Source organism: Macrosteles quadrilineatus, unplaced genomic scaffold (genome assembly GCF_028750875.1).
Source record: "Macrosteles quadrilineatus isolate MER2022 unplaced genomic scaffold, UCM_ALF_1.0 Scaffold_8__2_contigs__length_117827958, whole genome shotgun sequence".
Lineage (NCBI taxonomy): Eukaryota > Metazoa > Arthropoda > Insecta > Hemiptera > Cicadellidae > Macrosteles > Macrosteles quadrilineatus.
This window is the reverse complement of record NW_026542601.1, coordinates 117,421,695-117,445,803: the sequence shown is the minus strand read 5'-3', so window position 1 is coordinate 117,445,803 and position 24,109 is coordinate 117,421,695. Positions and strand designations below refer to the sequence as shown.

The window sequence follows — 24,109 nt, the reverse complement described above, 5'->3', positions numbered from 1 at the left end:
ACTGACTGCCTTGCATGGCTATTTTCTTGCCTGTTTTTTTTTGCATGGTTTTGCTACAGTTTTGTTTTGCATGGTTTTATTTGTTTCCTTATTATTATATTTATCTAACATGCATTCATTATTTGTGAATCAAGAGACTATTTATTATTTAATTACTTTGTATTGTATTGTATTGACTTAGCCTATTGCTTTGCTTAATGGCCGAATAAATCATTGAATCATTGAATCATTGAATCATTGAATCATTGAATCAAGTTCAGAGGTGACCAGACGCTGGAGGAACGGTACGTCGTGGGTGAAGCGTGAAGCGTCGGGATTCCAGTGAAGGCAGCTTCAGGAGGGATTGAAGATCATAACAGGAGCCTCAAGGAACCTGTATCCCAGGCTAATAATAATTGCTTTGTCTATAATGGTAAAACATAAACATTCTGACAAAACATTCTGAGACTTTTCAATCACACTGGCACTGGATTTAAGCTTGCTTCCATATACTCAATGCTTCCATGCAAGAAGCAAACAAGAAAAGTAGAAAAAACTTCCAGTCTTCCTACTCTTGGCGGGAAATACAAGGATTGGATGATTTTTCGTAATGGTTGGCCCCCGGGTGAGTAGAAAAAGAACAAGAACCAACCAAAGGTGAACTGAAAAAGAGAAATAAATTCAATTTGGTATTTTTTCTGGTTCGGAAATCGAAATCGGTAGTCAGTCAGCCCGGCCCGGCACTCAAACTCAAAACAAAACTCAAGTGAGTGAAGTAAATAATATAATTTTTAGTGCTTTATCTTTACAGATTGTTATTTGTGTTAAAAGAAAATATTAATTTATTTCAGGCAATTGTAGGAAAAAGTGTTTGGTGGTACCAAATCATCTGAAATTTTATATAGACCCAAGCAACTAGCCTAGTTTTAAACTAATTAAAAAGGTAAGTTAAGTAGGCCTAACTTAATTCCATTTGAAATTCTAACCTTAGCCTACCTAGGCCTAACTGAATAAATTTTAGGCCGCCTAGTGTTGTAGCCCAGTAATTTCCTGAGTAAATAAAGTAAAAGACGCGCCAAATCAACTGTAATTTAAAGATGGTCCTACAAAATCTAGATTTAAGTCCGTTTTAATAGTAAGTTTATTCTCTTATATTACAGAGAATAAACTACTAGCCTAGGCCTACGTTGCCTTGAAGTAAACTTAGGGTCTAGGCCTATATTTATTTATATATCTGACCTTAGGCCTAGGATAGCCTATGCCTATCTTATCTTTAATTTGGCCTTATGGTACAGTTCGGCCAAAGTTTCTGTGCACGCGAGGTCAGATCTGTTTGGGTCTAGGCGAGGGGGTTGGCGGGGGTACTTTTGTGAAAACATTTGTGGCTCGCTACTCACTCACCCCTACCCCCAGCACCGCCAATAGCCGGTACCCGTATGTTTTAGTTCAGCTAGTAACTTAGCGACTCGTCCATGCGCACAGAAGTTTTGGCCGAACTGTAAGACAGTACTTGAGTTAGTATAAGTTAATTGTAGCCTAGGTCACTTTACCTAAGTTGTAAATTGTGTAGTGTACCGGTAATGATGTTCTTTCGTCCCTACAGTAGGCCTAATTTAATTTGGTGGTTGCCTGTTGGGTCCCTATGCATGTGCCTACCATGTCTATTTGGTAATTCGGTCCTGGGAAATGGAAAAGGTTCAAATATTTATTATATAGGCTAGGATCTGGGTGTTATGTTACATTGATTAGGCCTATAATAGAAAAAATACCAAGACTTATTTAAGGTGATAACTTATGAGTGAAGAAACCACTTTGGCTCGGCCACTAAGTTAACTTAGCTGATTCAGAAATATTTTTCTAGGCTAAACTTATTGATTTGTTTTGTTTCATTGTGGGAGTCTGAGAGATACACATTCCAAATAGGGTAGGCGTGTATAGTTGAATAAAAGCCGCATTACCTTTCTTAATGCTGCTCCTCCTTTGCTCATCTTTCCGCTGTTACTAAGATGCTCACTGAGATACCGGAACCGATACAACCCCTTCTAATAGGCCTACTTTCCCATTCAAGTCCTAGGCACCAGCTGCTCTAGCGTTATAATCTCATTTCCTTAGTCTAGACCAACAAGCTCAGCCTCTTGTAGAGAACCCAATTTGGCCTGAATGTCTGATGAAAAATCTTTTGCTGAACATTTCTCTGGGCAAGTAAGCATGTCATCATCTAAGTCAAGGTCTTCTAGTAAAACTCTTAGCCCCAATTTACTACTCAATAATAATTCAGGGAAAACAACTTTGGATTGTCAGTTAATGTACTAAGAATAGGTACTGTAAAACCCTCCTTATGGCTGTGTATATTGTCACCTATTAAAATTGATATTTGCTACCCACCTATTTCTGCTGGAATCTTGTTAGGCCTAGATTAATTTTTCAGTTCAAGGTTAAGCCTATATGCTTTATTGATGATGTAGCCTATTGATAAAAGTGTAAATATTTTAAAAATGTAAATATAAGTAGGGTATTTAAATGTTAAATGTGTTGTTTTCACAGGTCACAAATAATGGCCTCTAAAGCAAAGAAGCCCAGAAAGGCCAACGGCTACAAAATGCCTCCTCCAATACCTACAGGTTTCTCTGTTAAGAATAGCAGGGAGAAAAACAAATCCTGGAAACTGGGTACTTCAATAGGAAAGGGCGGTTTTGGAGAAATATACTGTTGCTGTAAGTAAGCGTACTACTGTACCGGTATACAGTTTAATATATCTAATATCTTAATCTGCAAAACCCTTATCACTTGTATTGAATGGTGAATAAAACTTTTGAATCTTTATCCTATAGGCCTACTAACAGTAAAAGGTTAAGGAGAAGGTAAACCACAGTTTCTTTTTATTGTTTTTTTTTTAGTTTTGATAATTTAATTTAAGTTACTGTGGTTTTTCAGCATAATCTACGGTTTTAAGAAATAATAGCCTAGTTAAAATAACTAGTTGGTAGGCCTAATGTTAAATTTTCTTACTAAAATTTATGCCCTTGCTCTTTATCTAAAGTATTTTAAATGCGGTGTGTGGGGCAAAAGTTTTTGTCAACTGCAGCTAGAATAAAAATCACTTAGGGCCTACAGCATGTAACTAAAATCTATAAAATATGACCTTATGTGATAAGCTATGATTATTTCACTCAGAGCTTCTCCGTGTCTTTATAGCTGCTGTGGAAGAAGGATCAACCTCAATATCCAAAGTCAACCAAACATACGTCATGAAAATAGTAAGTGTAAAATTTTAATTACCTACCTGTTATATTTGTTTTCAATTTTCATACAAGTTTTAAAATTACCTTGACCTTACTTAAGATAGCCTTGTTGCTAGATCTAGTCTAGCAGACTAATTTTTAGAATTTTCAGCATTTAGGCCTACTAATTTAATAGGTACTGGATCATTAATAATCTAAACTTGGTTTTCAAGGAACCTCAAGAAAACGGACCTCTTTTTGTGGAAATGCACTTCTACATGAAAGCTGCCAAAAAAGAAGACAGTAAGTTTTATCTCACTAGCCTACCATTAGTAAAGAATTCATTTCAGGTACAAACTGTTAATTTCTAAGCATCAGCGACATTTATTCATCGGATTAGAAGATGCCTTTTAGTCAACGATCTTCTTGATTCTTTATAACACTTTCTACTATCAGTTTATTGCTTGGACTACAGGTTCATTGTTGTCTACGTTTATCCAATCTAAAACTGCCATCTCTTTACACCTGACGTCTCTACTTGCTCCTGATGTTTGTGGATCTACCTAATGCGCTAAATGGCACTTACAACACACAACAAATTTCAGGCGGACGCCGGATTATTTGAAAGTGCTAAACCATAGGATGCTGGATTAGCGAGCATTTACTGTACCACCAATGATTTCTTTAAACCATTTTAAAACTATTTGTCAGCCTTCTGGCCAAGAGCAGCTCCAGAGGGGTCGCTATACCCCTCCCCCTTAACACATTCGATGCGGCGGGTCCTCCGGTGGACCCCGCGCGTCTCAGCTGAGGAGCGGGGGGTCCACCGGTGGGGGAGCGCGCATTGCATTGTTTGCCGGATCAGTGTGGTTCAGCCATTGTCGGGGGAACGTTATAATCTTTACCAGCCTGTAGCTTATAATGCGAGCTTTATTCCGGTGTAGGTTGGTACAAAGATTTCCCGTAAAATCGAAAATGAAATGAAATGAAATGAAATAATGTTTATTTCCCAATTGAAAAATACAGTTCATGGTATTTTAACATAATAAATTAAACAATCCTTGACTTAAAAATAACTTACAAAATAATATTAAAACTAAATGGCACAAAGAAAAAAAAATACCTTATCAACTTAGCCTATATGGAAATTGTCTACATAGGCAGGGCCTGTGCGTAGACATGAGTTGCGGGTAATTTGTTTAGTGAGTGGGAAAATTATTTTTGGAAAAAATTGTTATCACGTCTGGATATAAATTTTGTCTTGCTTAGAACTGGACTACGATATTTTTTGAAACTAAGGAGAATTTAAGTGCTTCTCAAAAATCAAGTGATAGGTTGGGCGGAGAGGAGTGGCGGGTTGTGTATTTAAGTCATTGAAGGTGGTGAGTCAGTGATTGTGTGTTGTAGTGTAGGGTCAACGGTCAGGTCAGCCCGACGCGATAACAGCCTCGGTGTCCTCTGAACTCAGTCCCACAAGCCACGCTACTACATGTCTCTTAAACAAAGAGAGAGATGGTGAATTTAAAATGTCGACATTCTGGTATTTATCACACAACTTACGATAGATAATTTGGGTTAAATGAAAGCAGTTTGTGTGTGAAAATGATTTTACAGTCTGTGGAACAAATATACCAACGTTTTGAGCGAAGCGCGTATTGTGAGAATGAGTAGTTTTTTCAAAAATATTATCAAAATTGTTGTACATGTGTACTAAAATAAATTTCAAAAACAGCTGCCTAACTGTCAAAACCCCTAATTCTGCAAATAGGTCGTCAGTTGAATATCTAAAGTGTTTTTTAAAAGCAACTTTTAAAATTGTTTTCTGCATTACAAAAAGAGGCTGCAAGATAGTTTTGTAAGCACCACCAAAAGCAATAATTCCAAATGATAACAATGATTGAACGTATGCGTAGTAAGCTATTTTAATTTCTCGCTCTTCGAGAACATCACTAAGTTGTCTGAATGCATAAATGTATTTACGTAGTTTATTTTTTAGATATTCAACATGTTCCGACCACTTCATCCTTGAATCAAAAACAATACCAAGGTATTTATATGAGTCAACTCTTTCAATTTCGCTGCAAAAACACAAGTTGTTGAAATGACTTCCACAGACATGAATTGTTAGGTTTTCAAGTTTGTATTCGGTAGACTTACGTAATGAGAGCGGCATGAATTTAGTTTTTAATATGTTGAGAGATAATCCCGTCTGGCAATGCTTTTGTCCCGTTTTCGGGGATTTTCTCAGTTCGAGCCGTATTACAAAGACTCTGGTTATTGATCCAGGCAGTGCTGCTACCTTTGGGTGTTTCAGTGAACTACGTCCACTTTCGGAGTAACGCAGAACAATCACCACTGCTCTTTTGTGATTCGTCTTACTGAGATATTTCAATACCAATAGCAATCGCTGATTCAGTTAGCGCGTCGGGGCTCCGCCCCGCTGTTTAAAGGTTTTCAGCAGCGAATGTGTTAAGGTACCAATAGGGCTACTACTTAGCTATAGGCTATTGGCAGCAATCTTTCAAAAATTAAAATTACTGGTCCTCATAAAATTTATGATAAGGATTGGAACGGAAGTCTACATATTCATAGAAAAGGTCGATCAAACCAATCAATTTATAAAATTATGTTATCACCTTTTTTGGTAATCCTTCAAAATGCATTAAGCAACTAGCTTCGGCACTAGATTGGTGCTATCCTGAGGCTGTGCAAGAACATAATGTTTATTTATTTTATTTATTTATTTTACGGCAAACACCATTTTTACAAGTGTTTTACATTGTAATACATGCAACAAGATGCTTATTACATGCTGATAAATGTCGTACAGATAACATCAGTGATACATGCAAAGATTAAAATGAAAAGATGAAAAACATGTTCAATAAAAATGACATGCAGTTGTGATAACAATTGAAGAGTGAAAGTTGAATTAACTAGGTAATCATAATAATTAAGTAACATGCTCTGCGAATAACAGACTATAACTATAGGTAACAATAACAAATATAATATATAACATGCTTGGCGATAAATAATCTATAACTAGTTAACAATAATAATTGGCAACAATACTGACAGTGGTGATATATGCAATACGGAAACGAGTAATAGTGATTTAACAATAACAGACTAGAAATAGATAACCAACAGTGAAAATGTTGTATCTTCTTCTGCTGCTGAAGACTGTTCTGTAAATTTAAATGACAAAAGACACTTACCAACTGGGGACTGCACTGACCACTGACCACTGACCACCTACAGTCTAGACTCAACATCCGCTGGGATCGCATCTGACTGAATCAGCTGAAGGTTAAATGTAAAATGTGTTTTTTGCCGTGTTTGTGTCTTCAATTATTTTACTTTTTCGTGTTATCAAAATTGAGAGTTTGAGTTTGAGTTAGATTGAGTTTGATTCATATAGAAACCTGTGGCTAGGTGGGCTAGACGTGTTATCTCACAGTTGCACTACTGGTGTTTGTCTCTTATTTTTTATGTTATTTGTGAGGATTATTTTTAACCAATTTTCTATTATATTCAACCGTTTTGCTTTTCCGTTTTTCTCAATGTTTTGGTCAAAAAAAGACTCTACTGTAGTAAAGATTTTAATTCAATAACTTTGTAAAATTCACTTCCAATACATGCTTTAATCTGTGTAAGGCTTAAGTTAGGTGAACTAAAATTTGCCATTGGTATTTGTGATTGCAGTCGAAGGCTGGATGAAATCCAAAGGTCTTAAGAGACTAGGCATGCCGTGCTATGTGGACTCTGGGACGTTTGAGTACAACAAGGAACGCTTCCGGTACATCGTCATGGACAGATATGGACAAGACTTATGGTCTATATTCCTGGAAAACAAGAAGCTCTTCCCTTGCTCAACAGTTTTACAGATAGGATTACAAGTTGTGAGTGTTTTGAAGGTTTCTGTCAATTATAAAGGGGAATAGTTATGTGGTCACTATCTAATAAAACAAGAGTATATACTGGCCAGTAATTTTACTAAGAATGAAAAACAGAAGTCACAGAAAAGTGACTGATTTAAGATTACATTAAGGTGGACTACCTAAATGGGTTCAAAATACAGTTAAATTGATACTTTGTTGTTACAGGGGGGCTTCTTTAGAAGGGCCTCCTAGATTTTGCCTTTCAATGGGGGGAATAAATTTTAATCCTAATATGAATGCTAAACATGAGGGGTGAGTGATGCCTTGTGTAGCTTCTAAGGAGAATCTGATGATTCAGTTACCGTGGGTGACAAAAGTCATGTTACCTACATAACTCACATGGCACATTCCATACTCTCATAACAAAACACGAGACATATTGACAGACGAAGACGATTAACATAAATTCGGAAACTAGTTCCACACACGACGCGGTACGGGATGAGCCCGTGTCATTAACATTTTAAGCCCATGCCGCATCGTGTGCATTTATGTTGATTGTCTTCGTCTGTCAATATGTCTCGTGTTTTATTAATTTAAATGTTAGTGTTTTTGTGTGTTTGTAAAACTCGATGATCTCGCAAGAGTGATATGACAACAAGAGCCTGATGATGAGGTTATAACCTTGAAACCGGTTGCTCAATACAACAAATTTAGGATTACTGACGGAAACAGGTAATCTTATACCATTTTAACAACGGGATATCTAGTTGATTCTTATTATACAACCATTAATGATTATTAGCTCAGTGCTGACACCACTATCGCTTGTGCAGATAGACGTGTTGGAGTACATGCATGACAAGGGCTACGCCCACTGTGATGTGAAGGGAGCCAACCTACTACTCGACACCCAGGACCAGGTGTATCTGGTAGACTTTGGTCTGGCGTCTCGTCTCTCTACGGACTTCAAACCTGACCCCAAGCGAGCCCACGACGGCACCATAGAGTACACTAGTAGAGATGCTCACACTGGAGGTGAATACTCAGTTAATAGTCAAACGAGGTAAAGGTACAATTACCATTTAAGATACAGGCTACGCTAATGGTGATGCCATTTATGACAATGCCCTTTCTTGACTTTTTTCTGGTAGATTGATAATTTTTCACCGATTGTCTTAGTGCTGTTGGATAACTATATGGCTCTCCACCTGGAATTTTCATTATAGGCTAATTTAAATAAGTTCCAAAGATTACTGTTGATATTATAGTTTTCTCATTTGCAAATTCTGTGTACTCTTGTAGATTTGCCTATCACTTGAAAACCTTATATTTTGATATAAATTAAACATACTAGGTACATCAGTTCAAATTAAGTTTCTTTCATCTTTAAATTGATTTCTGTGATTCTAGTGAGGACCCGCAGAGGAGACTTAGAGGTGCTTGGATACAATTTGCTTCACTGGACAACCTCCGCTTTACCTTGGGAAAACATCACAGACCCTAAAGTTGTTGAAGAGAAAAAAAAGTCCATATTGAGTTCTGGAGCTTCGTCAGTGAAGAAAACTCTACCTTCGACACCTCTAGGTGAGGTTATGATCAATAACGTTGAGTCCCCTACTAGATGTAAGCCTAAAGTATTTGTTAACACAGTCTGCAGCGAATCTACTGCTTTAATGGTACTTAATTGTAACTTAACTTATTAAGCATTGCGCAACGGAATAATTCCCGATAGTAATAATGAGATCTTTAACCTTGTCTCGATCTCGTCTCGAATTATCGTGAGAAAATAGAATCTTGTCTCAAACTTAAAATCCAGTCTCGTCCATCCCTACGTAGCAGTATGAAAAAAACTTCTTTACACCCCAATAAGTGGCAGTGGCTTCTTTGTCAATTTGAAAGCTGGGTTTTCCTAGGCGAGGAAGCGGAGAGAGGAACGCGGAGAGCGGGATTGAAATTAACATGGCATTCCGCTCCGCTTCTAGGAAAACAGTAACATTAAATTGCCTAAGACAAGTGGAGTCCGCTCTCCGTGTTCCTCTCTCCGCTCGCCGATTCCGCGCCTAGGAAAACCCGGCTTTTTTTAACCGGTGTGAAAAAATTACAGCTCCCAGGGCAGTTAGTGATGCATCCATCGACTACATTACATAAAGACAATGAGGGATTGTAGTCAATTAATGTTTTACAATATCAATTTTAACATATTGAAAACTTCTTTCGCTTTCAGTTATCCATTCAAATGTCTTGCCCTTCTGTGAAAGTTCAATGGAATATAGTTTCTTTACCTGGTTAGGTATACATTTGTCATTTATTATTGTAGTGTAACCTATGAAAGGACGTAATTGGTTGACATTGCAAGGTCGCTTTGCTTCAACAATATTTTACCTTTTCAGATCCATTTTTATCTCCAAATTTTCATCAATTGTATGACCTAAGCAATAGTTTTCTGAAAGAACGTACACTTTTAAAAATGCCCAATCACAATTTCCCCCAATCATTCTGTTTACTCTGTAAAAACCTTTTTCATACTAAGGAAATATATTTATTTAAACAATGTACAAAAGTACTAAACCTAAAATCATAGAACTGACTAACAACAAAAAACAAACCAATAATAAATTATGTGATACTAAAAATAGTGAAAAGGGAATAATTAAGTTAAATGGACATAGAATCATTCAACCACCCCCAAAAACAATCTAAAGACCCGACAATCTAAAACAACCAGAAGGTGTTACAGGAAGATATTGGGTTGTGAATATACATTCGTCACTGAATTAATAATATTGTTATTAAATTTCAGTCATTGTCAACTTCTTGGACTACGTAAGCAAACTGAAGCCGGAACAGATCCCTGATTACAATCACTGTCGAAAGCTGTTCAAAGACGAGTTGAAAAAACTGGGAGCTTCAGTCAGTGGCAAGTTTGTCTTCAGTACAGCGGAAAAGAAAACTCCAAAGAAAGCAGCGGCAAAGCCCACAAAAGTGACAAGGAGAGGACGGAAAGAGAATGTAGAAGTCAACGGCAATTCTGCATCACAAGACGAGGAAGAAGACGAAGAATTGGTGGAAGGTACGCCAGAAGAACCGAAGAAACGCTCGAGAGCAGTCAAGGCTAAAACCGCACCAAAGGCGAGTTGGAAGGATTCTGCCACAGCCAAGGCTAGTAATGTTGTTAAAGCAGGGGAGTATGTCAGTATTAATCCCAAGCCTACGCGAAAGAGGAGGAATGAATAAATTTCTACATTGTATCAATGTGGATTTTGTTTCCGGTATGAACGCATTTTATGTATCTTTCTTCTTTCTATGTTCTCAGTTACTATTTATAAATAATATATTAATATTTTTTACCCTTTTATTGAACTTGTATGTTAATATGTTTGCCAAATTGCGTAAAAATTAAAAAATGTTTTTATTGAAAATTTGTACTTACATTGAGTGATTTATTGTTAGTTCACACTGTTTTACTGTTTTTTACCATTGTTAATGTTAATATTAATTTATTTATTTCAACATTGAACTTAGTCACAGGTGCATTCACACCTGGTATGATAGTGTGATTGTATTTTATCTGACTTTAAATTGTGTTTGGTTTAATTTTTAATTTAACTGTTGTATTCGATTTGTAAATTTGTGAACAGTTGGTGTTTTTCAAACATTGTGTTGATTATTTTCTTAGGCAAGGTAGACTAGTGATCCAGTGCCTTAAAACTTTTTATTCATACTGTATCTTATAATTTACCATATTGGTAAAGAAACGTTGATTGTTTCGCATTTACTTGGTGTACTTGTTTCAGATAAGTCCTTTGCCATTTTGAACTGTGTTCATAATTTGTCATTTTCATTGTATGAATTCAACACATTCCAGTTGACTCCTGTTTTCTATTACAATAAAAATAATTTCAATATTACCGTATTATTTATTGCTTTGAATTCAGGACTTTCAGTGGAAGTAGAGATGCAAATTTATAAAGATTTTATTGTAAAATAATTGAAAAATCAACAATAACAAGTAGCACTACTAGAACTAAATCTATAGGTCAAAATAAAGCTTTTGAGAACATTCAGCTCGAAGAATGAAAATACAAATATATCTGTACCAAAATATTTTAATAAATATTAGATGATGGCCTAGGGAATGGCGCAGTATAACTTAATCTAGTACAATTCTTCATCTTGCCCATGATTTGTTTAAGCAGCTATAACCTTTCCAATCAAAATTAACAACTTTATTAAGAGATATAATTTTGTTTTAACTCAATACATGGATCAAAAGTGCATTGTGTGGAATGTCTGTACACTTAAATTAATACAATAATTTCCAAAGTTGAAAAAATGTCAAAATATTGCTTTAATCACAAGCAAGGCTCTAAATTATTCACCAAGTTACTTAATCTAATACACTGACATAAAACCAACATATAACTGATTCAAATGAAGTTCTAAAATTACATCACGTCAAAATATATATCACTAAACATAATTCTAAAAGTAATATCATATTTAATGTGCGAAGTATGTGACACACAATACTTCCTTACAACGATGAAAATGCACAAGAAAAAGCTCGCCAGGCCAAAAATTAGGTAGTAAGAATAGGACTTATTACTTAGTAATTTCAGTACATCTTCTTACCCATTATCCATCTAATATCACAGTCCAGTTTGCTGATCCAAAAATAAAAACAAATGATTTGTACAATTAGTTTTAACTAAACATACAACAATAATTGACAAGTAATATGATAACCCAAAAAACAATAGTTAACAAATATGATATAAGGAGGTAAATATAAAAACTAATTGGTTTAGTTGGTTTTTTTTTGCTTAGTATTAGTCTAGAAACATTGAAATTGGGTAGAAAAATACAAGCAATAACCATTTATGAGATTAACACTAACAGAGAATGTGGTTATGAAAGAAACTAATCCTATTTACTATAATATGGGATAGAGATGTCTCAGTTCTATCATGGCATAACATAATCATATAATTCAGCCTACAATCATAATACACTGGCAAACTAATGATGTGCATGTCTGTTGGCGAAATAAGTGAACTCGTAATAAGTGTGTGTGGGTTATTACAGTTAAGGTCATCTGTGTAACCAAGTGGTTATAATTATAGTTATATTCCAATCTGAAGGTGGCTAAGTTGTCTGTGGGCTATCAATTAACAAAAGGTTGCCGTAAGTAGATAACAACAATACCAGGGTTTGGACCGTTTCCTTATGAAAAACATTAAAACACAAGTGTTGATAAATATAACAAATAAATAACTTAATTGGGTAAATGCCTTTATAAGCAGGTATATTAGGAACGAGTAAACTGTTGTAGTTTGCTTGTTTATGCATATATTTATATTTTGACCAAATTAAGGAAATTTATTAATTTTATACTAAGCTACGGATATTTTACTAAAAAACACATTTCATGGTCCTCCGTGTAGCAGCATACATGGTCCTCCGTGTAGCAGCATACCTACTCATTAAACCTAATGTTATTTCAATAGATTTAAGCAAAAATAAAATCAGGAAGATGAAAATTCGCTTAGTCTGCAAGTTTGCTTTGGCGGGGTATTCCATGATCAAACCGGCAACCTTTCGATTGTTAAGCAAGCACTATAACCACTCAGCTACCCAGCCAGCCAATGGAGTTCATTACAATGGATTTGGGTGGGTTGGAGCCCGGATGTAATTATGTTTTTGGCACTGATATATGGGACCCACATAAAAAATCTGTTTGGCATCACATCAACCTATGCACTACATTCCCTTACAAATCTAATCGGATGCAGCATGCTACCTGTATTTAGTTTACTCTTGTACAATACACTAATCTCGTAATATTAATTTTTAATTACCAAGATAAATTACATTTACAGCTTTGGCTGTTGATCCTCATGGAATGAAAATTAAAGTAGTTCAATTGTGTTCAACTGATGGTGTGCAGTGGATTTCTATAGAATACACCAACTTTTTAACCAAGTCAAAATAATAGGACGACTTATTGTTATGTATAATATCTTTTCTGTCAGATCAACCACCTCAGTAACATAGACTAAGGGGGAAAATTGAATTTTAGATTGTGGCACATTCTGTGAGTGGCTTATTAAACTTTATTGTTATGACTTATGAATAAAAAATTGGCTACAGCTGATCCATGTAGATGGGAGGTCTACTTAGGTATCCAAAAGTCAATGATTACTGACATCATCTAGGAGGACTATCCAGAAAGTAAATTAAGTTTTTGTCAGTTCTCTTCAGGGGCTAGGGCAGTCCTGTCGGTGTCTGGATGGTAAATCAGGTGGAGTGTGTCTATGGATTAGATTTAAAAACGACCGGACGAATTTATAGAAATAATTTAACTTTGTAAATTGAGATTGATTAAGAAACCCGACAGTTGACAATAATTACAGGACCCTCACCTACATTTCCACAAATGTTTAACTCCTGATTGTCACTGATAAGCTTGATAAGCGGGTGATGTTTTGCACCCGATGGGTAAATAATTAGATTTTGTATTTTCATAGTATACTAGCTGGCCCGACAGATGTCGTCCTGTCCTAATGTGGTTTTATGTCAAGTGCTCGTTCATTTCAAGATGAACTCGTTCGCATGGCTCAATAACGTTCTGGTTGAAGTTTGTTCGCTACGCTCACTCACATTTAGGTTGGAGCTCGTTCGCTGCGCTCACTTGCCTTCAGGTTAGCTCGTTTGCTACGCTAACTCGCCTCCAGGTTGAAATTCGTTCGCTACGCTCACTCACCTTTTGGTTGCAAATTAGTTGTTGTCATAAATTTGAAAAAATAATAGTGCTGCACCCTGTTGGTAAACCTATTAACTTTTTAATGCTATTGGACATCACAGAATCAAATTGTTTTGTTGAACCAGCTGTTAAGATTCTTTAATAATTCTATTTAAATATGAGTACTCATAAGGTTAACATGGGAAACTGCAGAACCACTGGGGCGGAGCCCTTTTGACGGATCTGCACCAAACTTCACACAAACCATCCTTGAATAGTGCTTAATAATGCCCTAATTTTAGGAATTTTGAAAGTTTCATTACAATCTGTCGAGCGGTTTCGGAGTCCATAAAGGACAAACAAACAAACATACATTGGATTTTATATATATAGAAGATTAATTGATGTTTTAGTGAATTCAAGTAAACTATTGTTATTTGTTTAAAATGTAAAGAAGAAAATTGCGTTAAATTTTGTGTTTTCATTTCATAGTATGTTTCATTAGTCTTTGTATTTTTTCTAAGATGCCTGGAAGAGATCACGCTCTCAATGATAATAATAGGGCCCGCAATACGTTTTCACCCTTATCAATAGAAATGGACATTTCAGTAAATTCCCCTCTTTTTGAACTTGGACTAATGAATGAAGTATGTAGTTTTTGTGATGCTTTATATTTTAGAGGTGCTCACTTTTTTATGAATGATCTCATAATTTATTGGAGAAACAAGTTACAAAGCAATGTTCAGGGTTTGCTTGAAAAAATTACAAGACAGTATTATAAGTTAATGATCATCACGTAAAAAACAGATAATTTTCAACTTAACTCAGAGCAGTAGAACATTGTAAATTATTAAAAATATCACGACTTTGAAGTCACGAAGGGACCCATGCTGCTAGTATGCATTAAAACTGCCTTATACTTTGTTTATTCTTAAGGAATTTCTAAACGTTATCTACTTTCTGGACAGACTTTATATATACCATCATTAATTCAGTTACTTAGTTCATGATGTTATGAAACATCTCATCCCAATAAGTAAAGTCGGGACCACGTAAGTTTGCAGTTGGTGGCAGCCAATCACAAGACAAGGCTAGTGTGACGTTGCCACATCGCCTGTTGACAGCACTAATTAAAACATACTAAGTAATATTTTCAAATCAGCTGGTATTATTAGATTTGGTAACACCGCACGGTTCTCATTGGTTCATTCAAAACCATATGGCAAATAGGCTCCTCCCTCAACTGCAAACTTACGTGGTCCCGACTGTAAGTATTTATCAGATAAGTATTACAGTATTTTAAACTAAGGTAACATTACATATTCGGTATCAAATTTTGAATTACTCCCTATTTGATTTTTTTATGGGAAAAAATGTTTAAACTTAGTAAAAATATGCCAAGCTAACATAAATTTAACAAAAGTTAACAATAAACTGAAATCAAATTCAAAAAAATTGATTCATAGTCCTAACCATTAATTACCATATTAAACAGTTACGACAACATTTTACTGAGCTCACTAGTTTGGGTAGAGAGTCAACTCTCTATCGCACCAAGTGTATTTGTCTGTGGTCATAGAATTATTCTATGAATCAGGCAATCGTTTCACTTTCGTTGCTATCAAACAATCACTAGTGTAGAGAGGCAGCCCCTATATCACCTCCCAGTCGTCGTCTTTGTCTGTGCTTGCTGCCGACCTGGCCTCTTCAGTCAGGGAGACCATATGCGGCTGGTAGACGGCCAGACTGCCACCTTTGTCTAGGACACCCCACAACCCTTCACTGACTGAGGCTGTCAATAGACCCAGGGCCCCCGGCACCTGGTACCAGTAATTGCCAATGTAGTTGTTCTCAGAGATACCAGCCCGACAGAACACACCTCCGCTGGTAGATAGAGCCCAGACTGACGAACCACTGGAACACGAGATAGGAACCAAATATGAGTGTAGAATGGAGTAAGAAGGCTTGTGTAGCTTTGTTACTAAGACCCGCTTATTTATTACAAGCCCAACAATCAAGGGGGTTTCAATCAAAAGTTTCTTACTTTTCTCAACATTATTTGTTGTATCTTAATAATGCATAAATTTTTATAGTGTGTAACTTATATGGATTGAATTATAATTGGATCCAAAAATCTTTAACTTGGTGGAGATAAAGAGGATGAAGTTATCCTTGAATAATGATGAGATATTCCCTGTTTGAAATTGGTGTAATTGATAATCCATCAGAAATCAGGGTAATACAAGAGTGAAGTTAACATTAGTGAGGATTGTACTGCACTCTACACAAATAGCAATACCTAATGGAAAGATGAGAAGCTTTAACTCCGGACACCAACACCCAGTCAGTCCCCAGTTGGAAGTCATGGAATATTCCCGATCGAACATAGATGTTGCTTTTATTGTCAACTGCCCAGACAATATGTGTTTCTGAACCGACAAAGACCTGAAATAAATAAACAATTAAAACATTGATTTTATCGAAACCAACCTTAACTTTAAGGCTGCCTATTGTATTAAGTGTCTTCATGAGCAAAATGTTTGACTGAGACTAATGTTCATGGAATCTTATGATTTTACCATGTAGATGTCACAAACCCAGACGACATCAGAACTTACCTTGACAAACACTGTTTTGCAGAGAGGTCTGTCCTCCACTAACACCCAGGCTGTAGATGTCACCCTTGGTGTCACAAGCCCAGATGACATCAGAACAACCTTGACAAACACTGTGTTGGAGAGAGGTCTGCCCGCCACTAATACCCAGGCTGGGGAGAATGTATCTGTAGCTATCAGGTAGGGAGACCCCACAGCCATGTAGATGTCACCCTTGGTGTCACAAACCCAGATAGCAACAGAACTTACCTTGACAAACACTGTGTTGGTGAGAGGTCTGCCCTCTACTAACACCCAGGCTGGGGAGAATGTATCTATGGCTATCAGGTAGGGAGACCCCACAGCCATGTAGATGTCACCCTTGGTGTCACAAACCCAGATAGCAACAGAACTTACCTTGACAAACACTGTGTTGGAGAGAGGTCTGCCCTCTACTAACACCCAGGCTGGGGAGAATGTATCTGTGGCTATCAGGTAGGGAGACCCCACAGCCATGTAGATGTCACCCTTGGTGTCACAAACCCAGATAGCAACAGAACTTACCTTGACAAACACTGTGTTGGAGAGAGGTCTGCCCTCTACTAATACCCAGGCTGGGGAGAATGTATCTGTGGCTATCAGGTAGGGAGACCCCACAGCCATGTAGATGTCACCCTTGGTGTCACAAGCCCACATGACATCAGAACTTACCTTGACAAACACTGTGTTGGAGAGAGGTCTGCCCTCTACTAATACCCAGGCTGGGGAGAATGTATCTGTAGCTATCAGGTAGGGAGACCCCACAGCCATGTAGATGTCACCCTTGGTATCACAAACCCAGATGACATCAGAACTTACCTTGACAAACACTGTGTTGGAGAGAGGTCTGCCCTCCACTAATACCCAGGCTGGGGAGAATGTATCTGTAGCTATCAGGTAGGGAGACCCCACAGCCATGTAGATGTCACCCTTGGTATCACAAGCCCAGATGACATCAGAACTTACCTTGACAAACACTGTGTTGGAGAGAGGTCTGCCCTCCACTAATACCCAGGCTGGGGAGAATGTATCTGTAGCTATCAGGTAGGGAGACCCCACAGCCATGTAGATGTCACCCTTGGTATCACAAGCCCAGATGACATCAGAACTTACCTTGACAAACACTGTGTTGGAGAGAGGTCTGCCCTCCACTAATACCCAGGCTGGGGAGAATGTATCTGTAGCTATCAGGTAGGGAGACCCTACAGCCATGTAGATGTTACCCTTGGTATCACAAGCCCAGATAACATCAGAACTTACCTTGACAAACACTGTGTTGGAGAGAGGTCTGCCCTCTACTAACACCCAGGCTGGGGAGAATGTATCTGTAGCTATCAGGTAGGGAGACCCTACAGCCATGTAGATGTCACCCTTGGTATCACAAACCCAGAAAGCAACAGAACTTACCTTGACAAACACTGTGTTGGAGAGAGGTCTGCCCTCTACTAATACCCAGGCTGGGGAGAATGTATCTGTAGCTATCAGGTAGGGAGACCCCACAGCCATGTAGATGTCACCCTTGGTATCACAAGCCCACATGACATCAGAACTTACCTTGACAAACACTGTGTTGGAGAGAGGTCTGCCTTCTACTAACACCCAGGCTGGGGAGAATGTATCTGTAGCTATCAGGTAGGGAGACCCCACAGCCATGTAGATGTCACCCTTGGTATCACAAGCCCACATGACATCAGAACTTACCTTGACAAACACTGTGTTGGAGAGAGGTCTGCCTTCTACTAACACCCAGGCTGGGGAGAATGTATCTGTAGCTATCAGGTAGGGAGACCCCACAGCCATGTAGATGTCACCCTTGGTATCACAAGCCCACATGACATCAGAACTTACCTTGACAAACACTGTGTTGGAGAGAGGTCTGCTCTTCACTAACACCCAGGCTGGGGAGAATGTATCTGTAGCTATCAGGTAGGGAGACCCCACAGCCATGTAGATGTCACCCTTGGTATCACAAGCCCACATGACATCAGAACTTACCTTGACAAACACTGTGTTGGAGAGAGGTCTGCCTTCTACTAACACCCAGGCTGGGGAGAATGTATCTGTAGCTATCAGGTAGGGAGACCCCACAGCCATGTAGATGTCACCCTTGGTATCACAAGCCCACATGACATCAGAACTTACCTTGACAAACACTGTGTTGGAGAGAGGTCTGCCCTCTACTAACACCCAGGCTGGGGAGAATGTATCTGTAGCTATCAGGTAGGGAGACCCCACAGCCATGTAGATGTCACCCTTGGTATCACAAACCCAGATAGCAACAAAACTTACCTTGACAAACACTGTGTTGGAGAGAGGTCTGCCTTCTACTAACACCCAGGCTGGGGAGAATGTATCTGTAGCTATCAGGTAGGGAGACCCCACAGCCATGTAGATGTCCCCCTTGGTATCACAAGCCCAGATGACATCACATCCGATGCTGACATGCCTCAGAGTTACTTGTTTGTCACCTGAAAGTTTCACAAACCATTATGAATATTCCTAATTTCTAGCAATGTACAAAAACGGATTTGATACACATAATAAATCCTATCTATCAAAACAAACACTCAATCCGATTGAAAATCAAGAACAAGTTTCAACAATGCTGGTATAATTTTGAAGTATCGGGTATCGGTATTGAGAATCAATAATTTTTGGTATTGACACATCACTAGTTTTAAGTATATGTTGTTAAGTATTCATTAAAGGCATGCCTGCTGATCAATATGACAGAGTGGCGAACCGCCAGCTTGTTTACCATGCATAAAACAAATGGGATATGGCAATGAATCTATCCAGTCCACTAATGTGACGTCATGGATCCTGCAGCATGTTCTGATTTTCTAGTGGGGCCTTGCATGTGTTTAACATTACAACAATAAAAATTATGTACACATTCTCTTTTTTAAAACAGTGCTTTTACCTTATTCATACTTATCGTTTTGTGAAGCAATTTTATCCTTTTCTCCTCTTATTTTGTTTTATTCAATTAACTCTTTCTATTGTGCATGTCTAACCTATTAATTTCTAGTGTATGTGTGAAACTTTGAACTCTGAAAACTGTTATTTTGAAGAAGCTATCTTTCACCAGAAGAAAGGTATGGCCATACTCATACATCCTCTACTAGACCTTCAAATCAGAACTTCATGTGTGGTAATAGTAACTTAATTTTAACTAAATTAAAACCAAAAGTCAACAATATTTTTTTGTAAACCTAATTAAATTCATTATCCTTTCATATACAGTCCATTTTATTGAAAAAGCCTTCATAGGAATACGAAACATAAAGAATAATAGGGTTTCCTTCTTACTAATCTGTTCGATGTTGAGAGCACGCCACTGGTCTCCCTGTGGATTCTGGTCTCCCATCCCCTGCCTGACGTAGATCTGACCTCCGTCTGTCAGCAGCCAGAGAGCGTGAGGAGCTGCGGTCACTGCCATCACTTCATCTGGGCTACATGGAACATTCACCACCTGCAATCAAGGCGAAACTGGAGAGTCAGCTTGAGAAGGAGATGGAATAAGGGCCCACAAATTGATAAGGAGTGGAAATAATGAGACAAAATAAAGAAAAACTTGACAAGGAAACAAAATGAAGGTCAACAGATTAATAAGGAGACAAAAGGGTCATCAGCTTGACAAATAATCAAGCTGACAGAGCCAAGTGATTGAAAATGAAATGGAATTAGGACCAACAGCTTGACAAGTAAAACAAACGAAAACCAAAAATATGCTTCTAAGCCTTTAATATAGTGTGTTTCCCATCATTATTATTAATCCATCCTTCTAAACAAAGTACCTTTAAAATGTAATCCAAGCTTTACTTGGGTGGTGTAGTTTATTTACCAACCTTGTTTTATGGATTTTTTTTATTTTATTGCAATATTTCAGGACATAGTTTTGGGAATATGCAGTTGCAGATTGTGCAAAGATTATGCAATCAAAAATGCATGGTCTCATCATGATTGCAAGGGTAATGTGTTTGTGCATGTTTGAGATTCTGGAATCGGTATTGAATCCAACGTAGGCCTAACAACGTATAAAAATAATGTATGCCAATTGCCAATATCTGATAGTAGGCGAAGCTTACTAACATTAAGGTTTTCAGAGTTGGGCCTCAAATGGAAGAGTTCATTGCCTGTAGACAGCAACCACAGAGATCCCTTCTCCTCAAACACTCCTTCAGCTGTGATTTGCCTCCATCTCAGTGGGGCTGTCATGTTCCTCAGAGAAACTTCTGTCCATCGGTGGCCTAGGTAATGGAACATCAACATAATATAGCAAATAAAAAACTGTTTGGTTACCATTTAAAACAAAGTAGAGCAGTGGATCTTGGATAACTCGAATAATGTTGAGGGACCAGCACAAAATTTTAACCATCCAAAATTTGTAATAACTAGTTTGGTAATAAATAATAGACTTGGAAATTGAACAGGAATTGAGGTCACACTTTAGATTACTCAACTTACTGTAAACATTTTTGGAAAATTTAACAATTTATTATACCTCAGCAAATTTTACAGGGCGATTCAAGAGTTTTTAGGTTGTCACATTTTTTACACACTACGTTGGATACACTAGTACTGACGATAACAAAAAATTTCAACCATCCAAAATTATATTTGAACTGGCTGGTTCCAGTTTCAAACCTTAAAAAAGCAAATGATTTTTCAGACAAGGTTCATGTCATGTCCCAAGAATTTCAAACTAGAGGTATTATTCTACTGTGCAGGTAAAGAGGGCGTATGAATCACTATCAATTGGCTCATTGGGCTATGAAAACAAAATTTGTTGAATGATGATAAGGAATCATTTTCATTTTGTTAATAAACATATCTTCTTCTTGTTTATATATAGGAGCTAATAAGGACTTGAACTTTTGAGAAAACTGTAAGCCGCACACCTATCAACCGCATACTTGAATGAAAGGTCTTGATATGAATCTTCCCCGAAGAATATCAGTTTTTCGATGAGGGCACGATCTTCAATCAAAGGGCTGTATTTAATCATATTTAAAAATTTTACGATGCATCAGCAGTTAGATTTGTTTTTATTCATAGTTTTTTTCTTTACTTTTCCCTGAGTTAATCTTTTTAAACTCATGACAGATGTTTACATTACGATAAGGTAGTTAGTTTAGATTCCATCACACAGTTTAATGCAAATACAAAGGATTTTCATTAAAATAAGCAATAAGTACAATTGATATTTGCCTGTAAAATTTCATAATTTATATCGCAAATATGAGTATAACCGTTTTTCCTCTTTTAAAAGTACTCGTACCCTGTTGCGAAGCATGAGCAGAACAACTAACTAGAGTTAATTAATACTCTAAACCTTGCCATGCATTCTCCACTGTAAGAGTTAAAGTTACCTTTGATGGCTGTTGAGTTGACGTAGACATAAGGAGACATTCTGTTTGTGATCCAAACAGAGTTATTATTGCTACTGATCTGACACAGAGAACTGTTCTCAAACATGTAATTCCTTATGAGGACCTGCAAAACAAACAATTCATTAGGGACAATCATTTTAGTAAACCAAATCTCCTTGAGTAAAACTGTGTCAAAAATTGTAAAATTCACTGATGTTTCCTACTTCCTATTTCAGATGTGACTAGGACTACTGAATCCAAGCAAATGATGTTCAACAATAAATACAACCAATGAGTGGTTCTCTCACCTGCCACCAGACACATTTGTCCTCCATGTAGTTGTCACTGTAGTAGACTGAGTTGCTACGGTCCACTAGCCAGCCGAGGTTGTAGGGTCCCAGCGCTATATCTGCCACTTGAACGTGTCCGGGTGTGTCCACTCTCTGCCAATGAGACCCTTCGGGACAGTCGGGAGTCACACCCGCACGCCACAACACCCAGTGATCAGCGGTCAACACCCAGACCATCTGTGGGGAACATTATCCATGGTTATCCGCCGCCATGATGACAATAGACATCATCGTTATTTCCTTACAATCGAAGTAACATTTTAATCTTTCGATCGTGATTTTATTTCTGGCCTGAACTGATTTCTCAGGAAAACTTTTGACTTTTTGAGATATCAGGGACCTGAAGACCCAGAACTTCTATCAACGTCTTGGTTAGTAACAAGACCAAAGTTTGGACGATTTACAAAAATCATCCAGTACCTACCTCTTTAGAGCAGCATATACTGGTGACTAGCGATGGACAGGGGACTAGACTTCCGTCTCGGTATGGTGTAACACTGCTAAGCTCTGTCTGAAGGTAGACTCGTCCACTAGACACGTACCAGGCGACATCACTGCCTAGTGCTACACTCTCCACCCCCCTGGCTGCGATCTCCCAGTTACCACCAGCTGTACCTATGAAACAATAAAGCTGTAACATGCAGTTATGTGGTAACATCGAGTCTTACCACTAGACGCTTGTAGTATTGAATAAACGCCAAATAATTGTTGAGATGACTGTACAAAATAACAAAAGGGATGGTGGGAGGAGGGTGCAAGCCCATACTGCTTGCCACTCTTATTGACATGATCTATAAAATAATTCATCACACTATAATCTAGGCTATATTGATTTTTCTACTTTCATTATATATCACTTCTCATCAGAAGGTTTTGGAGAAAATAGCACCTGGTTTAGAAATACAGCAAAGGTGGTGAAATGTATACACAACCAGCTTACACAAGAAAAGTGAGAGTGTCAAGCAGTTTGTATCACGCTAACAGTTTACAAGATAATGCGATAGATGCTCCTTGAGAACGAATTAGTAAAATGTCAATCATTTGATCACCGGTACATTCCTGAGAATGGTTTGTAGCTTTTCAAAAGTTTTTATGTTGACCTAACTATCACTGATCAATAAACAATTAACAATTGTATTGGCTGAGGATCAGTTGTTCTTTGTAAAAATCTATTCTAGATCACTCACATAATACTCTAATCTATACTCCTACCCAGCTTAAAGCTGGATTTTCCTAGAAGCGGAGCGGAACGCTATGTTATCGCTTTTCCGCAATCCACGTTCCTCTCTCCGCGCTCCGCTTCCGCGCCTAAGAAAACCCAGCTTAAAATATGCTATGGTTGATCAAGGAAATGAAAATATGATTGTTACCATTATTATCAGAATCTAGTAGAGCAGCTGCAACATCAAAGTCCAGCTTCCACACAAGCTGCCCTTCCGGTGAAAGCAGTACGTCCATGGCTCGGTAACCAAGCCTAAACAATGGGACACAATTAAAAGATTTTGATCCATTTTTTATTTTTTCATGATTTTATTTTGTTGAAACTCTTTTTTAAATGTTTTGACCGTATTTACAACCGAGGAAAGTTTAAGTTTAACACTACCCTCACCCCCAAAACTGACACTCAACATGGTGTAACTTTTTACCAAACATTATTTGGACTAAACTAGACAACTTGAAGTCAAAAGTGGACATTCACTTTGGATGTTGAAGTTTGGGTCTAATTACACAATAATTTTTGTTGGAATGAAAGTTCCACAAGCAGCCAGGAAGTGTTTAAAGTATAGAATTTTGGGTTTCTTGAGCCAGATTGGACTCTTGCCCATTCAGTAAAACCTACTAAATCCTTAAGTAAAACGTTGGTTATGATTTATCAGAACAAGCTAACAATAAGACACATGACATAGTGAGTATAGCCTATA

General features: G+C 37.6%; 2 protein-coding genes across 2 annotated transcripts in view; one reads left to right on the top strand and one right to left on the bottom strand.

Moving 5' to 3' along the window:
• Window positions 1-770: 770 nt before the first annotated feature.
• Window positions 771-10,486, top strand: LOC129001497 (nucleosomal histone kinase 1-like). The gene is made up of 8 exons (XM_054428807.1): window positions 771-922; window positions 2,524-2,693; window positions 3,175-3,236; window positions 3,434-3,503; window positions 6,909-7,105; window positions 7,921-8,122; window positions 8,498-8,671; window positions 9,888-10,486. The coding sequence occupies exons 2-8, from the start codon at window positions 2,534-2,536 to the stop codon at window positions 10,319-10,321; spliced, it is 1,299 nt and encodes a 432-aa protein (XP_054284782.1). The 5' UTR covers window positions 771-922; window positions 2,524-2,533; the 3' UTR covers window positions 10,322-10,486.
• A 4,817-nt stretch (window positions 10,487-15,303) lies between these two features.
• LOC129000695 (uncharacterized) overlaps window positions 15,304-24,109 on the bottom strand; it is a 30,622-nt gene continuing 21,816 nt past the window's right edge. Inside the window, exons 23-31 of the mRNA XM_054427656.1 lie at window positions 23,558-23,661; window positions 22,612-22,802; window positions 22,146-22,364; window positions 21,838-21,961; window positions 20,558-20,715; window positions 19,775-19,937; window positions 18,752-18,930; window positions 16,129-16,274; window positions 15,304-15,743 (exon numbers count right to left, since the gene is read on the bottom strand). Of these exons, the coding sequence (XP_054283631.1) occupies window positions 15,482-15,743; window positions 16,129-16,274; window positions 18,752-18,930; window positions 19,775-19,937; window positions 20,558-20,715; window positions 21,838-21,961; window positions 22,146-22,364; window positions 22,612-22,802; window positions 23,558-23,661 (1,546 nt within the window). The 3' untranslated portion in view covers window positions 15,304-15,481. The remainder of the gene's footprint in view (window positions 15,744-16,128; window positions 16,275-18,751; window positions 18,931-19,774; window positions 19,938-20,557; window positions 20,716-21,837; window positions 21,962-22,145; window positions 22,365-22,611; window positions 22,803-23,557; window positions 23,662-24,109) is intronic.